The sequence below is a fragment of the Trichechus manatus genome, unplaced genomic scaffold, assembly GCF_000243295.1.
Source record: "Trichechus manatus latirostris isolate Lorelei unplaced genomic scaffold, TriManLat1.0 scaffold00016, whole genome shotgun sequence".
In the NCBI taxonomy this organism is placed as follows: domain Eukaryota; kingdom Metazoa; phylum Chordata; class Mammalia; order Sirenia; family Trichechidae; genus Trichechus; species Trichechus manatus.
Window position 1 is genome coordinate 28,046,598 of NW_004443952.1, and position 16,597 is coordinate 28,063,194.

A 16,597-nucleotide genomic window follows, 5' to 3' on the forward strand; every position below is an offset into this window, starting at 1 on the left:
AAAACAATATGTGTACTACTGTTTCATGAGAAACTATTTGTTCTGTAAGCCTTCACCTGAAGTACAATAATAAAAAAAATAAAATTGCGTTTTCAAAAAATAAATAAAAAAAAAAAGACATGGAGGAACGTTAAATGCATATTGCTAACTGATAGAAGCCAGTCTGGAAAAGCTACATACTGTATGATTCCAACTATATGACATTCTAGAAAAGGCAAAACTATGAAGACAGTAAAAAGTTCAGTGCTTGCCAGGGGGTCAGGGAAGGAGGGGGAGGAATGAATAAGTGAAGCACAAGGCACTTTGAGGGCAGTGAAACTGTTCTGTATGATACAGTAATGGTGGATACATGACATGAATTTTTCAAATCCCATAGACCTGTACAATGCAAAGAGCGAGGCCTCATGTAAACTGTGGACTTTAGTTAAACATCTGTCTGTATTGGTTCATCAGTTATAACAAATGTACCACAGAAAGGTAAGATATTAACAGTAGGAGAAACAGTGGCAGTGGAGAGAAGGGTATATGGGAACTTTCTGTACTTGCTGCATAATTTTTCTGAAAACCTAAAACTAAATTATAGTGTTTTTTTTTTAAAGAAGGATGGAGGTTGAAGATCTGAAGGAATTATTACCAATAATTACTTCAGTTGTCCACCTGAAATTTCTAGTAAAAAGGAGAAGGGGCATTTCCCAGTATTGGAAATCTCTTTGGCAGGCCATATCTGCATCAGAAATTGCGTTGAAAAAGAAAATAAGAGAATATGTTGAAGTAGCCATTTTCTTTCAACAGGTTGTTCTAGAATTGATAGAGCTCCGTGAATTGGGTGCTGCCAGGTCACTTCTGAGACAGACTGACCCTATGATCATGTTAAAACAAACACAGCCAGAACGGTATATTCATCTGGAGAACCTCTTGGCCAGGTCTTATTTTGATCCTCGTGAGGTATGACTGTGGTAATAAAAAGAAATTATTGTTAACTTTGGAAATATGTGATAATGTGATCTTTTAACCTTTTTATTAGGAACATTTTATAATTTTGATTTAATTTTTGACTATTTTCTGTCCATATATGTTGGCTGAAATTTGCATATGTTAGAATAATCTTGTTCAGTTTCTGAGTATTTAAGGATCTTCCCTCACACACCCTCCATTTTAGAGGATTGTGTATTGGTTAGTAAAGAAGCAGAAAATTTTATTCTGATATCATTTCCACATCTGCCCAAGTACTTATCTGGCCCTGAAATGCTGCCTGACTGCTAGTGTGTTCACTGCATTGGTGTCCCTTGCCTCTGACAATTGCATTTTTCTCTCGGCTCTTCCAGTCCCTAGAAGTTGGTGCTTATGCTTCTCAGCCGACCATGCTGACTGGTAGAGCACAGTGACTTAAGAGTCTTTTCTTTTTCCCAAATCTTACTATATGTATAGTTTCATTTTTTCCCACCCAGCCCCCTTTCACTAAAGTCTTGTCTAAATAGGAGGAGGAAGAATTTAAAAGGCACTAGATAATGGAAAGTTAAACTCACAGAAACCATGAGGATAAACGAAAGGAGTTTAGATTACCAGGACAGGATTTAAGTTAGAACTGTGAAGAACTTTTGGGCTGGGAGTCACTTAACTGAAATAAATTACCAAGGAATAAAATAGAATCTTTAGTTCTGCAGATTTTTCAAGAACTGGAAAGCAACTCTGACTTTGATGTGGTTTACCTGGACTCTTTTCAGAAGTACCAGTGTAGATTGACTGACCTTCCAACTCACACTTTTGATATACAACTGGGCAGATTTGGAAAGTCTACTTTTAAAAATGATGTTGTTTTAAGTAATCTTTCTAACTGGGTAATTTCTGTTCATAGTTTCCTCCTTGAACATTTCCGCTTCTTTGCGCTTTTTTTTCTTTTTCTCTTGTTGTTTAAATAAGCACATTCATATCTTGCAGCTGCTTCATGGAAATGATGTTACTGGCTCTCCTTTTTCAGGCATACCCAGATGGAAGTAGCAAAGAGAAGAGAAGAGCAGCAATTGCCCAGGCCTTAGCAGGGGAAGTCAGTGTGGTCCCTCCATCTCGTCTCATGGCATTGCTGGGACAGGTAATTAAATGCTGGTGGAACTGAAATTACCCTGAACTCCCCATACTATTTCCTTTATATTAATTATATATATGAGTTAAATAAATCAGACATCCTAGGAATTGGACCTGCTTGTATTATACCAAGAGCTGTACCATGCCACTCTCCCTGTCTCCTGAAAGAGGCAGCATAACTTAGTGGTTAATAGCAGAAGCTTTAGAATGATTAGAATAAGGATGACTGTAGACTCTGTCATTCAATCTGGGACACTTTTGAGATTGAAAGGGGACACTACTGATCATTATGTCAGGATACCAGGTGCAAATGGGAACTGTCCTGGGCACATTGGATCTACTGCGAGAGAGCCTAGTTCTCTCACTTACCAGCTATGTGGCAAATAATGTCACTGTTTAGCATACCAGTTTGCTCTTAATCTTTCTGTTTTCATCATGGCTTCTCACCTATACTCTCAGCTCCACCTGGTTTTCCAGAGCCGAAGACCTCAACCTTTCCAGAAAATAAACCACCTGACTTCTCTTGAGGTTGGGACGAGGCAGTCACCTGCTGTGTAGGGTTAGGAGAGCTAACTGCTCTTTATACAGACTTTCAGCCATTGCCCCTGTTTTCAGCCTCATGCCCCCCTTCAGGGATATATGGTGCCTCCAATTCCTGAGTCTTTTTGGAGTTTGGCCAGGTAGTTTGGCTTGCTTCTTGCGGCTTCCCTACCTTAGATAATTAGATTTCAGTTTTCTCTGTTCTTGGTTGCCACTGGTCCATTCACTTTTCAGCCTGTTATATGGGTTTTACTTATGCTATTTTGTTTTATCCTTTCAGCAGTTTTAGGAATTAGGCTTTTTCCCTGACTTTTTCGGTGGGTGAAATTGGAGGTCAGAGTAACATAGTTGGCAAATAGTCTAGCCCAGGACCATCTGTCTCCAAAGTCCGTGATTTTTCCACTTCCCACAGTGCAGTCTTATATATTGCAATTGCAGCATTTTTGGAAACCAACCATTTTGCCAAAACATTTTGGCAATGTGTATCAAGAGTCTTTCATGATCTTTTTTAGATTCAGTAATTCCTCTTCTAGGAATGTAGTCTGAGGGGGAAAGAATCCCCAAATTCCCCAAATAGAAGAAGATTAGTTCATTGCAGCATTTTTTGGATGAGTGAAAAACTGGAAGCAGTGTAAATGTCCACCATGTATAGATTAGATAAACTACAAAACATCCACTAGCTAGGATACATTTTATAGCCATTAAGATGATTCATAGCATGATCCAGTGAAAGGTGAAAAAATGAGAACATAAAGTTTTACGTATAGTGTAATTAAAACTGTGTTAATTAAACACCTATATAATGTGGGGGAAGGCTACATGGTAATACAGAAAATGTTAACTGTGGCTATGTTTGTGTGTTGGAACTATGGGAGATACCTGTTTTCCAAAATTTTGTTTATAATGAAAAAGCCATGCCTATAAGAAAATTGATTGGGACAGATCGACTCGTTGCTCTCAGTTTGCTCCCTTCCACCCTGAAGTCAGCCTGTGTCCCTAGGACATGCAGAGAAGCACAGATAATGCTGAGTGTAGATGATCAGAGATGATTGGGGGTGTGAATAACTCCATTTCCTCTGAACCTCATTCTTTCAGGCTTGGCTTTGTTTGAGCAATCAGGATCAGCCCTTAAAAGCACCTGAGTGGATTACAGTACATTTCTTTTCTCACAGGCACTGAAATGGCAGCAACACCAGGGATTGCTCCCTCCCGGCATGACCATAGATTTGTTCCGAGGCAAAGCAGCTGTCAAAGATGTAGAAGAAGAAAAGTTTCCTACGCAGCTGAGTAGGCATATTAAGGTAGGATTCTTAGACATGCAGTTGGTCAGTAAGCATTTGTTGAGCACTCTTCATGTGGTCAGCCTAGCGTTGTGCTAGGAGCTTAGCCAAGCAGACCTCACTCTCTAGCCCCGGAAGATCATTCAAGGTTGCTACTGGTGTCCACTGGGGTAGTGCTGTGGCCTGGCAGTGGCACATCTCAGACCTGTTACCAAGTGTAATGATACACTTGACATTTAGTTCATTCCCAAGAAGCCTGCGTTTGGGTTTACCCTGAGACTGACTATGGACTTTGTATATATTTGTCCTATTCAACATTTGTGTGTTTGCCAGCTACATGTCAGGCAAAGTTCCAGGTGTGGAATATAAAGTGGACTTACCTGGTTTTTGAGAAAAGTGATTTTATCATCTTCTGATTAGTTCTTTTCTTTTTTTTTTTAATTATCTGGGCTTTTCTAGGAGAAAGCATAATGAGGTAATTGCTGCATTTTCAGAATTACAGGCATGTTTTTACTTCAGCATCTTCTCTCTGGATTTTTACTCTAATTGAATTAATGGATTTAAAAATAGTTTTATATTCCTCATATCTTTGACTTTGGTTTAGTATTTTGAATTTGTCTTTTCCAGATTACCTGTTCTGATTTGCATATAAAGATATTTTTTAGCAGTAACCTTTATTTAACCTGGCTGAAGCCTTGAAACAAATAGAAGCCCATTATGATTACACTGTTGCGCAAAATTTTCTGTTATAAACACTCTCTTTTTTGGCATTTAAAATGAAATTCACAATAGATCTTTTCTCTCTTCTTCCCATATGTTTGATGTTCTGTACTTTTCATCTTTTTTTGGGAGCAGCATTACTGGTAAATGCTCAGTATGCATTTACCAGGCATCAATAGTCTGTCAGCTCTAATTAGTTCTTTTAGAATTAGGCAGCTACACACTGTTATTAGATTAAGTGAAAATGATGAAAAAAAATGGTAATGGAAAATTTGTTTACAAAATAGCGTAGGAAAACGTACATTCATCGAGAAAGAATTCTTTTTTTTTCCTAGATGCACAACAGGAACATACTAGACCGTATTAGGTTTTTTTCCTAGATGCACAACAGGAGCATACTAGACCATATTAGGTTGAGTGTGAAAGCCATGTTCACAGTAGCTGGTTCTAATAACTCAAGTTCTGAGCTAACAGGAGTATTTGTTCTAAATTCTGTGTTAAAACAGTATTTTCCCTTCCTTTGGAACTATTAATTCCACATTCAGAAAACCAGTTTCGACTGAGAGCCTAGACATAATAAAACTGGTCAGAGAAAATACACCCATCATTTCCCTATGTCCAGGTTAAGAAACTCCCCTCAGGTACTCATTAATATGGGGCAGCTGTGACTGTTACTTTATGCTAGGGTAGGACTTGTCACAAGGTTAAAAGGAGAATTGTTTTAAGGCCACTAGATAAAATGCATCTATTTCATTGTCATTTGAAACAGTTTGGTCAGAAATCACATGTGGAGTGTGCTCGATTTTCTCCAGATGGTCAGTATCTGGTCACTGGGTCTGTTGATGGATTCATTGAAGTGTGGAACTTTACGACTGGAAAAATCAGGAAGGTAAAGTATTTTAAATATATTAACTTCCCTAGTGGGAGGATTATTGACTTTGAATTATATATTCTACATCTGTCTCTAAGCCAGATGAGTTGAGCAAGGGTCTGTCTGTAATGAACATGTATTACTTTTATAATTTAAAAAATCCATTTAAAGTTATTTTTAATTCCCTATTAGTAATCAAGGGAGGGATTTTATTATCCATTATTTTTAAAATTTATATTTTGAATGGGTAGTATGTACACCTGATGCAACATTTAAAATATAGTAAAAGTTATTCAGTAAAGAGTCTTGCTCTAGCCCTTGTCTCTCAGCCAGTCAGTTCCCTTCCTAAGGCCATCCATGTTTCTTATGTAACCTTCCTGAAATAGTCTATGCAAGCAATTACTTAGTATACCCTTTTTGAAATCTTTTTTTTTATACAGATGATAGCATACTATGCACCCTGTTCTCCTTGCTTCTCTCTTTATAGTATCTCTTGAAGATCATTGCTGTATTATATTCCGTTTCATGGATTGAATCATGATTTAACCACTTTTATTTAAGATCGTTTCTGTTCTAAACTAGTTACAGTACTAATTGTATTTTTCTTAGTATGGGTGAAATTGAACATATATATGTATGTGAAAAGCCACCAATATTTCCTTTTCTGTGAAGTCTGTTCATATCCTGTGCCCATTTTTCTATTGTGTTGTTGCCCTGTTTCTTACTGATTTATGGAAGCTCTTTATATTTTGAGGAAGTGAGTCAGCCTTTTGCAGTGTTTATTGCAAATATTTTTTCCATTTTAACCTTTTTGACTTTGCTTATGATTTTGCTTTACAGTTAAAATTTTTTATATTATCAAGTTTATCCACCTATCCTCCCATAATTTCTTCTAGTACTTTTATTATTTCATTTTACATTTAATGTTTTATCCATCTGGAATTTGTTTAGGGGGATAAAATTGGTAAAGATCCAACTTTCTTCTCAAAAATCTATTTATCGGCCATCTTTTGTCCACTAATGTAAAATGTAATCCTTATCATAGAGTGCTAAATTCCATTCCCTGTATAGTAGATTTATGAATGATTTTCACTTTCTACTTTATATATTTCTCTATAGTTTGCTTTTTTTTTTTTTTTTTTTACATGAAGCAATATCACTTTATAATTAGGAAAAATGCTAAAAATATTTTCATTTGAACAATAATGGATGATAAAAGGAACATCACAAATAAATAGACAGTTTTAGGAAAAGTAGCTGACAGTTGGGAAAACCCACTAGTTTAATTTCTCATCTCATACCTCTAACTAAATACAGATTTATTAAAGAGCCATGTATAAAATATGGAACTATAGGGAAATTTTGCCTAGAAAAGATGGAAAGAAAATAAGCCAAAGCGAAATTAAATATGAGGCAGTAAGTAAAAGATCTAGGATGCTATGTTTGCATTTTTTTTTTACAGTATTAATTTGAATTGTATAAAATTATTTATTCCCATCATTATCAGTTGTTTATTAGGAACCATGCCTGCACAGCACTACTGTTTGCTTTGGAGATTTATAGTTTGCAGAGTCCATTATCCTGCTTTTAGTGAGTTTGTAGAGATCTGAGACAACTGGGGCCTTGGCTTTAGTGTCACTTTGATAACTGCTTACCATCGTTTCCTTTAGGATCTTAAGTACCAGGCCCAGGACAACTTTATGATGATGGATGATGCTGTCCTCTGCATGTGTTTCAGCAGAGATACAGAAATGTTAGCAACTGGGGCCCAAGATGGAAAAATCAAGGTATGGAATTAGTGACACAAACTCTTGTACATGGCCATTTTGGGAGTTCCTCTGTAATGAGGTCGTGTCCTACACATAATATTCTGCATAATAACAGCTACTGGTTATTGAGCATTGACTTTATGCTAACCACTTTATTTTTTCTTGTTTAATCCTAATAATAACTGCCTGGGGAAGTCCAGTAGCTTGTTTAAGGTCACAACTTGTTGAAGATGGTAAGTGATGGATCTGGGATTTCAAGCCAGATCTGCTCGCGCCCTTTCTGCTGTACCACCCTGACTCAGCTCATGTGATGTATTGTACCTTATTTTTTTAGGGGATGGGCTACAGCTGATTAGCTGTGGTTTGTATTTAATTGCTGGTAAAACACCAGGGTCTAGATAAAATTAGAAATGGTTTCTGCTAAGTGAACTTGGAGTCTAAATTATGGTTTTAATAATTTACAAGGAAAAAAATTTAAGTTTCAAAGGATTCAGTTATCATCGTACTATGTGAAGCAGACATACCATATTTAGCTATTAGCTTGCATTTTTAATGCTGCAGTACATTAGTGAACATTGCATCTTGCTTGGCTCTGTGGGCTATAGTGGACACTCTGTTGACAAGTTTTTACTATTTTTTATAAAGGTGTGGAAGATTCAGAGTGGACAGTGTTTAAGGAGATTTGAAAGGGCACACAGTAAAGGTGTCACCTGTTTAAGCTTTTCTAAGGATAGCAGTCAGATCCTGAGTGCCTCTTTTGACCAGACAATTAGGTAAGTAAGAATCTCAAAATTCCCGTCACTTGCGTATGCTATAATGAGGCCCAGGAGGAGGTACTAGTGATTCCTTATGTCTTTACCAGGACAGTGTGATGTGGACAGTAAGGGTGTGTGAGACCTCATTTCCCTGGTCAGAGTACGGCTGAGGCGGTGCTATCCATTTGTTTGCATTTCTACCCAGAAGAGAGAGAGAAAGGGATTATAACAGTGTTTCATGTTTCTCAAAGTGTAGTCTCTGGCCACCTACATGAAAATCACCTGGAGGCCCTGCTACAAATACATATCCCTGGGATCCAGCTGAGACCTACTGATCCTGAATCTCTTATTAACTAAATTTTTTAGAGGCCTGTCCTCGAACAGAAGCTTATGGTATTGGCATATTTTCTTCCAGTCTCTTTCTGTGCAAAGATTTTGATTTTGATTTTGTTTGATTATTTGAAGTAATGGAAATTATATTGTATACGCAATTGCATAGCCCTCTTTCTTCACTTACTATTATGACATGAACTTCTATAATTCATCTAAAATACATTCAGCACTTGGTCCCTGGCATAATATATAGAATATTAATTGTTCTTTTCATTTGCTTTTTATTTGTGATAGAATTCATGGCTTAAAGTCTGGTAAAACTCTGAAGGAATTTCGTGGCCATTCCTCCTTTGTTAATGAAGCAACGTTTACACAAGATGGACATTATATTATTAGTGCATCCTCTGATGGCACCGTAAAGGTTAAGTATTTGATGCTGGTTTATTTTGGGGTGTCTGTTCCATCTTCATCCTTTGAGGAGTTATCAGTGGTGACAACTGTGGTGGAAAAAACTTCTTTATTAGCTATTTATGCCATAATTGAGGTCAGTCTAAGACAACAATGATGTTCTGTCGGTAACTCCTATTGGCATAAGGACCTCAACTCTCAAGCCTAAAAAATCCAAACAAACTTTATCATGTGTAGGAAAAGAGGACGTGTGAAGTCTTAAACTGAAGTCATTCCCAATTCACAGATAAGCACAGTGATTAAAATCTGTCATGCCATAGATAGTGAGGTCTGTCCCCTAACAGTTTACAAAGAGCCAAGTAGATCTCTGTTTTGTTGTACAGCCTCCCAATCCTAACAGCATTCATAGAGGAGGAGGAGGAGAGGTGCAGAGTAGAACTAAGTCCTCTGTTAGATACTTCTTTAACCATCCTCAACTGAGAGTAATGGATCTTAAGTACCTTAAAAGGTTTAGTTATTTGAAGAGAGTGTCTCATTTCCTACAAAAAATATGAGAAACCCAAGTAGAAAATTGCTAGAGATCTTTGAGACACTGCATTTACACACTGGACCCACTTGTTTTAAATTGCCCTTATGTAAGTGAGTGCCTTGTGGCAGAAGAGCTCAGCATTTTATTGCAAGCACCTAAAGTCAGAGCCCCCTCCAAAAGTGCTTCCTCTGGGTATCAAAACAGAAACCAGAAGGCAGGAGATGTGCTGTTCTGCAGGAGGGATGGGGAAGCACACAGGGCTTTAGTACTTTAGTCATGGGATTTGCCCTCTTTGTGCTGTATACATGGGCCTCATACCCTGTAAATGCCAGTGGGAGTTGGTTTGTCTAGGCCTCTCCATTCTGTGGTCTTTCCCGTGGTTCTGCAATGAGTAGAGTAAAGCATCTCACTGACCTTTTGGATAGAAAACACCAGAAGCCTGTTACTCTTGATCCCTGAAATAGTTATTTCTCTCCTAGGCAACTGGGCTTCAGAGACGAGATTGGGGCAGATGAGACAGTGTTGATTAAGAAAATCAACACTAGGGCTAGTGGGACGACTATTTCCTCCTGTCTTTAGGTATTAAACATCTGTTTTGTGCTTAGCTGTGTTGAAGACAGAGGGAACATAGAGCACAGTCTATGCCTTGGAGGCTTTTGTATCCTTAAATGAGTGGTTTCCAGGCAGTGCCATGCAGTATTTGTCCATCTCTTCTCCAAGCACATCTCAGATTTCAATAACTGTGATGTCTGATTTATAACTACTTCAGTTCATTACAGGCCAGAAGGGCAAGGTGAAAGGCATTAGGGTGGAGAACTGTTCCTAGAAGAGATGTTGGACTGGGAGAAGTTAATACAAGTGACTGAGAGTGGCTTCTACTTCATGACTCCTCGTGTGTGCTAACGTTTGGACTTCTGTTCAGTGGTTTTCAGTACAGGTTGCACATTAGAATCGTTTGTGGAGCCTTTTAAAAATACACCTGCCTGTGTCCCACCCCAGGCCTGCCAAATCAGAATCTCAGCATAGGGTTCCAAGCATGTGAATCTAAAAAGCTCCCATTTGATTTTTTTTTTTTTTCCTAGTATGTATTTTTAACATTTGATTGTGATAAAATATATAACAAAAATTTTTGCATTTTAACCATTTTTAAGCATATAATTCAGTGACATTAATTACATTCACCATATTGTGCCACCATCACCAGTCTATTTCCAAATTTATTTTCATCACTCCAGACAGAACCTCAGTGCACCTTAAGTAATAACTCCCCATCCCCTTCTCCCCCCAGCCCCTGGCAACCACTGATAAACTTTGGTCTCTTTGCATTTGTCTATACTAGATATTTAATGTAAGTAGCCTCATATAATATTTATCCTTTTGTGTCTGACTTCTTTCACCCAGCATAATGTTTTCAAAGTTGATCCTTGTCATAGCATGTATCAGAACTTCATTTCTCTTTGTGGCTGAGTAATATCCACATTTTGTTTATCTGTTCATCTGTTGATGGGCACATTTGTTGTTGCTACCTTTTGGCTATTGTGAATAGTGCTTCAGCGAGCATTGTTGTACAAGTATCTGTTTGTGTCCCTGCTCTTAAAATCTTTTGGGTATATACCTAGGAGTGGAATTGCTGGGTCATACGGTAGTTCTATGTTTAAATTTTTGAGGAACTGCTAGAACTGTTTTCCACAATGGCTGTACCATTTTACATGTCCACCAGCAGTGCTTGAGGGTTCCAGTTTCTCCACACCCTGACCAACACATGTTGTTCTCTATTTTTCTGAAAATAGCCATCTTAATGGGTATGAAGTACCCCATTTGATTTTGATGCTCAGACAAGGATAGCTTTCTGGTTGTATATGACAGTAGCAGTGTTGACCCATAGCCAGTGTTAAAGATAGGTAGCTCTGTGAGCCCAGGAAAAAATTGCAAGAGAAGCTCATAGATTTTAAAAGGCTTTTATTATTTAGCTTTGTGACTTTTGTTTATGTCAATTAATCAATAGATAGATGAGTGATTACTGGGTATTTGATTGGACTTAAAATCTAGTCCTGAGTCAGTTTTACTCTCTCTTTAGTATCGTAATTTTCAGTCTTTAAACCTTAAAACTTTAGAAATTCTTATACCAAAAAATGTTTATGCCTTACATTTCTGTGTGGTAGATTTGGAACATGAAGACCACAGAATGTTCAAATACCTTTAAGTCCCTGGGCAGCACTGCGGGGACAGACATCACTGTCAACAGTGTGATCCTGCTTCCTAAAAACCCAGAGCACTTTGTGGTGTGCAACAGATCAAACACGGTGGTCATCATGAACATGCAGGGGCAGGTGAGTGCTCAGAAAGTACTTCTGCACAGGATCTGTAGGTTGTTCCCAAATCATTATGGCCTGGTCCCAGCCCTCCCAGTACAAGGCACTAACCAAATAGAGATTCACCACTCCATATACACTGTATTTATTTTTCAGACACTTATTTAAACTATAGTTCTACAAGGCATTTCTTCGGTGATTCACAGTTGTCTCCTTTTGCCAGAGTGTGTGTGCATTACGTTCTTTCTTTTATGTCTTTTGGATAAATGAGGCTCTGATCTGTCTTTAAGCTTCCTTCAGAACCTCAGTGAAGATTATCAGGTAGCCATCCCTGTCTGAAGGGAGATCCAGCATGGTAGGGATTACCAGCTCTGGACATCTCCTAGCTACCACGTGATCTAAGGTAGAACTCTTACAGGGAAAGGGTAACGGTGTCTTCATGATGTGTATTTAATCAAGAATCAAGACATCTGCATGGTTCCCAAAGAACCTCACTTTGTGGACCGTGAGGTAGCACTGGGGGCATTAGCAGCATTGAGGTTGAGTGTCAAGCCCTGAGCCTTGTGTTGTGATGCTGTTGACACATTGGCCTAGGCACATGGGGTCCTCAGCTTCATCTGTGATAATTTTAATGTTCTGTAGACTAGAGCAAGAGCAAGCAAGGTTTTGGAGACAGAGTTCAGTCCTGCATGGGAGCGTATCTTACTCTATTAGAAAGAGGATGCTGGGGAACACGAGTCCACAAAGCACTGAGAGCCAGTGATACTTAATTTAACTTAGAAAATTGTATGCATGGTGGTGAATGTGCTTCAGGGGAGTATGGCTCAGTAGACTAAGGAGCAGGATTGGTGACTTGGGACATATGGATTCTAAACTTCTGTCTGCCACTGATTTTAGATAGCTCTCTGTTGAATATTTCCCAGGTAAGAGGATTTAGCATGGGATGAATGGAATTGGAGATCTTAATTATAAATGACAATAAAGCAGAGTATGAAATAACAATGTGAAAATGTCCCTTTAAAGTGATGCACATGGCTGAGCCGCTGCTAATGTGGATGTTTTGTTTTTTTGCCCTGGGGTGTGGGATTATCTAGATTGTTAGAAGCTTCAGCTCTGGTAAGAGAGAAGGTGGTGACTTTGTTTGCTGTGCCCTCTCTCCCCGTGGTGAGTGGATCTACTGTGTGGGGGAGGACTTTGTGCTCTACTGTTTCAGCACAGTCACTGGCAAACTGGAGAGAACTTTGACAGTGAGTATTACCAATGTAAGGTCATCTAAAGAAACTCTGTTAACGCGTGTCTTTCTGAACTCTGAAGTACACACCTTTTCCAGACTGACTGCTATCAATGTGAATCTAGGTATAAAAAATGTAATGGAGGCATTTTATCACTAAATAAAATAAAGGACCCATAAATATCTCCTTTGTCAGGAATAGTCATCCTTCAGTGAGCCCTCAGCTTCAGGGGCATAGTATGGGTATAATAGAGCAGAGAATAGGAAGGGAACATCCCTATCTCGATTAGCCGGCAAGATGAGACATATCTTCCCCATGGGGATTGGAGAGTGACAGATGTAGCTAGTTCTTGCCATGTCCTTTCAAAGACAGATTACTTATCCATTATCCTATCAAATCGATGCTGGTGTTTTAAAACTTGCAGTTCCATGTTTTGAGAGTCAATGCAAGGAGAGTCTATTACAGTATTAACACCAACAATTCCCGGATCCTAGGGGCTTAACACAAAAACTTATTTCTTTTTTTTTTATTTTTATGTATTTATTTTTATTGTACTTCAGGTGAAGGCTCACAGAACAAACAGTTCCCCATGAAACAGCAGTACACACATTGCTTCATGACATTGGTCAACAACCCCACAACATGTCAACCCTCTCCCTTCTTGATCTTTTTTTTTTTTTTTTTGGTGAAAATATACATAGCCAAAGATACACCACCTCAAAAATTTCTACATGCACAGTTAAGTGACATCGACTATGCTCTTCCAGTTGTGCTGCCATTCTCACTTTAGATGAAGGCTTACAGAACAAAATAGTTTCTCATTTAACAGTACACATGTTGCCCTATGACAATGGTTAACAACCTCACAACACATCAACACTATCCTTACTCAACCTTGGGTTCCCTGTCACCAGCTTTCTTGTCCCCTTCTGCCTTCTGGCCCTTGTCCCTGGACTGCTGTACCTCATTAGTCCCATTTGGTTTTATGTGGCTGTCCTCTCCCCGGCTGAACGGTGAACCTCGGAAATGACTTCGCCACTGAGCTAAAAGGGTGTTTGGGGGAAAAAACTTATTTCTTAATGTCACAACATGATGTGAGTTGAGTAGCCCTCTTCCATCTTTTAGCTGTGCCATTTGGAATATATGGCATCTAAGATCTCAGGAGGAGAAAAGGTAGTTGGAAGGCTATACTGATTTACTGTTTTTAAGACCCACATCTGGAAGATGCTTGCATTATTTTGTTCTTCATTCTGTTGGTCAGAATTTAGTCGCGTGGCCACAGCCTAAAATGTAGTCGTCTTCTGCGATTTAGGAAGAAGACATGGTATGGTGAATATAGAACAAATTCTATACATACCCATGTCAGAATCTTTTCTGGAATTATTATTGAGTGAACTTTGGTACAACTGCCTTGTGAAGCCTCAGGTACAGATCTAAGATCAGAGCAATAACAAGATGAGACTGGAGTGTTGTCTAGCTCATGTGCCTGGAAGACACAGGTTCACTGAGCTGGAAGAGTCTTTTGTTGTCAACCACTGTTTTGACCTAGGATTTACAGAATGGTATTGATGAGTAGGATTAGCTATAGTGCAAAAATGATTTGGGATGAAGCATTGTTATTCCCACATTATGAAAAACAGTACAAAAAATGCTCTGTTTAACCCCCTTGGTGCCTCCCTGTTTTCTCCTCCTAAAGCTCCAGGTGAAGCCATCTTGGGCATGATTGTTTCAGTGAGAAGTGGAAACTTATCTCTTATTTCCTACTACCTAGCTCTTAGAGCCTCTTCAGAGTGATTTGTTATACACCGATACGCCCTAACCCTGTGCTTTCCCTGTTCCAGGTTCACGAGAAGGATGTGATTGGCATTGCCCATCACCCTCATCAGAACCTCATTGCTACCTACAGTGAAGATGGACTCCTAAAGCTCTGGAAACCCTAAGTCAACTCTTCTTTTCAAACTAGCCTGGGAGCATGCACTTCAATGAAGACATCCATGTGTGTTGCTCTTTTTTTTGGCTAGCTTTTCTAAGGAAACAAATTGTCTGAGTTAGCTACACACAGAATAATTTGGTGAAAATTCACATTTAAGTAGCAGTTACCTTTTTTTTTTTTTTAAAATACATTTTTAAGGTATTAGTTTGCTTCTTAATGGGGCAGTCACATAATGTTTTCAATGATCTTTTACCTGGAGAGTGAAATACTGGTATTTTTAGAAAAAATTCTCCTCTGATTATTGGAAATGCTGATTAAATTGTACCTCTCGCAGTAGAACTTGTAAATAAGGAACTATCCCGTTTTCAGTAGCTGTTTTCTGTTCAATCCTTTTTTTTTTTTTTTTAAGATGTTAATAAACTTTCCAACTGTCTGGAGGCAATTTTTAATACATGCTCATCCACTTAACTGATTTACTTAGAATAAAGTGGTGGTGGCAACATTATTATCCCTGAATCTCAAGTACAGCAGGAAGGCATTTCCTAGGCTAGTAGGATAGACTCGACATGTAGAAACGCCAGGTGATGCACAAGATCTCATTTCACTGCCCTCTCATCCTTCCACTCATTCTTCTCAGCTGTGCCTTCTCAACTGTTCTGGCCAACTTTAGGAATAGTACTAGTTTCAGGATCCATTATGAGAATTTAAAGTTTTGACATTACCCTTTTGTATGTGGAGGAAGATTTGGCAATGAAATGTACTGTTGTTCTGAAGAATAATTAGAAAAAGGACCTGAGACTTAGCAAGTCTTGTTTGCAGTGTGCATCATCATCAGTTAGCTAAAGAAAAAAATTTAAAAGCCAACAAAACTCTTGAATATGTTTTGCACATGGGTATTTCTTTCATTTCTAGGTGACCTTGGGCTTGGCAATGAGTTAAAAACAACATCAAAAGCATGATCTGTGAAAGCAAAAATTGTCAAGTTGGGAGTTCATTAAAATTAAAAACTTCTGCTCTATGAAAATTGAGGGAATGAAAAGACAAGCCACAGATTCAGAGAAGCTATTTACAAAACACATGGGTCAGATAAAAAAACTTTATACAGAATATACAAAGAACTCTAAAAAGTCAACAACAACAAAAACAATCCAATCAAAAAGTAGGCAAACGATTTGAACAGATACCTCACCAAAGAAGATATCCAGATGGCATATAAACATGAAAAGATGCTTAGGATTTGTCATCAGGGAATTGCAAATTAAAATGCAACAATGAGATATCAATAGCATCTATTGTTAGCTGCTGTTGAGTCAGCCCCAACTTATGGTGACCCCATGCACCAGAGGACAAAGCACTGCTTGGCCTGCACCATCCTCATCATGGTTGTGGATCAGATCATTGTCATCTGTAGGGTTTTCATTGGCTGATTTCTGGAAGTAGATTGCCAGGCCTTTCTTAATCCATCTTAGTCTAGAAGTTCCTCTGAAACTTGTTTGTCATCATAGCAACACACAAGCCTTTTAGAATGGCTAAAATCCAAAACAATGACACCACCAAATGCTGGTGAGGAAATAGAGCAACAGGAACTCTCATCCATTGCTAGTGGGAATGCAGAATGGTATAGCCACTTTGGAAGAGTGTGGCAGTTCCTTACAAAGCTAAGCATAGTGTCCCAATAGGATCTAGCAGTCGTGTTCCAAAGCATTTTCTCAAGTGAGTTGAAAATATAGTCCACCTAAAAACTGGCACACGAGTGCTTATAGCAGCTTTTTTCATAAATTGCCAAAATTTAGAAGTAACCAAGATACCATTCTGGATGGATAAACAAATGGA

At 38.5% G+C, this 16,597-nt stretch overlaps 1 protein-coding gene across 2 annotated transcripts in view; it reads left to right on the plus strand.

The window, feature by feature from the left end:
* The window catches only part of SMU1 (SMU1 DNA replication regulator and spliceosomal factor), a 22,872-nt gene extending 6,666 nt beyond the window's left edge, over positions 1-16,206 (plus strand). Inside the window, exons 3-13 of one of the 2 annotated variants that reach the window (XR_002823287.1) lie at positions 793-945; positions 1,979-2,089; positions 3,795-3,923; positions 5,392-5,511; positions 7,164-7,280; positions 7,908-8,035; positions 8,645-8,771; positions 11,450-11,617; positions 12,694-12,846; positions 14,673-14,827; positions 15,677-16,206. Coding sequence is in view for 1 of the 2 variants with exons in the window: in XM_004372336.3 (XP_004372393.1) it covers positions 793-945; positions 1,979-2,089; positions 3,795-3,923; positions 5,392-5,511; positions 7,164-7,280; positions 7,908-8,035; positions 8,645-8,771; positions 11,450-11,617; positions 12,694-12,846; positions 14,673-14,771 (1,305 nt within the window). In the remaining variant the exon portion in view is untranslated. Of the gene's footprint in view, positions 1-792; positions 946-1,978; positions 2,090-3,794; positions 3,924-5,391; positions 5,512-7,163; positions 7,281-7,907; positions 8,036-8,644; positions 8,772-11,449; positions 11,618-12,693; positions 12,847-14,672; positions 15,189-15,676 lie in introns of those variants that run through there. The other variant, XM_004372336.3, reaches the window with a different exon arrangement.
* Positions 16,207-16,597: the final 391 nt, after the last annotated feature.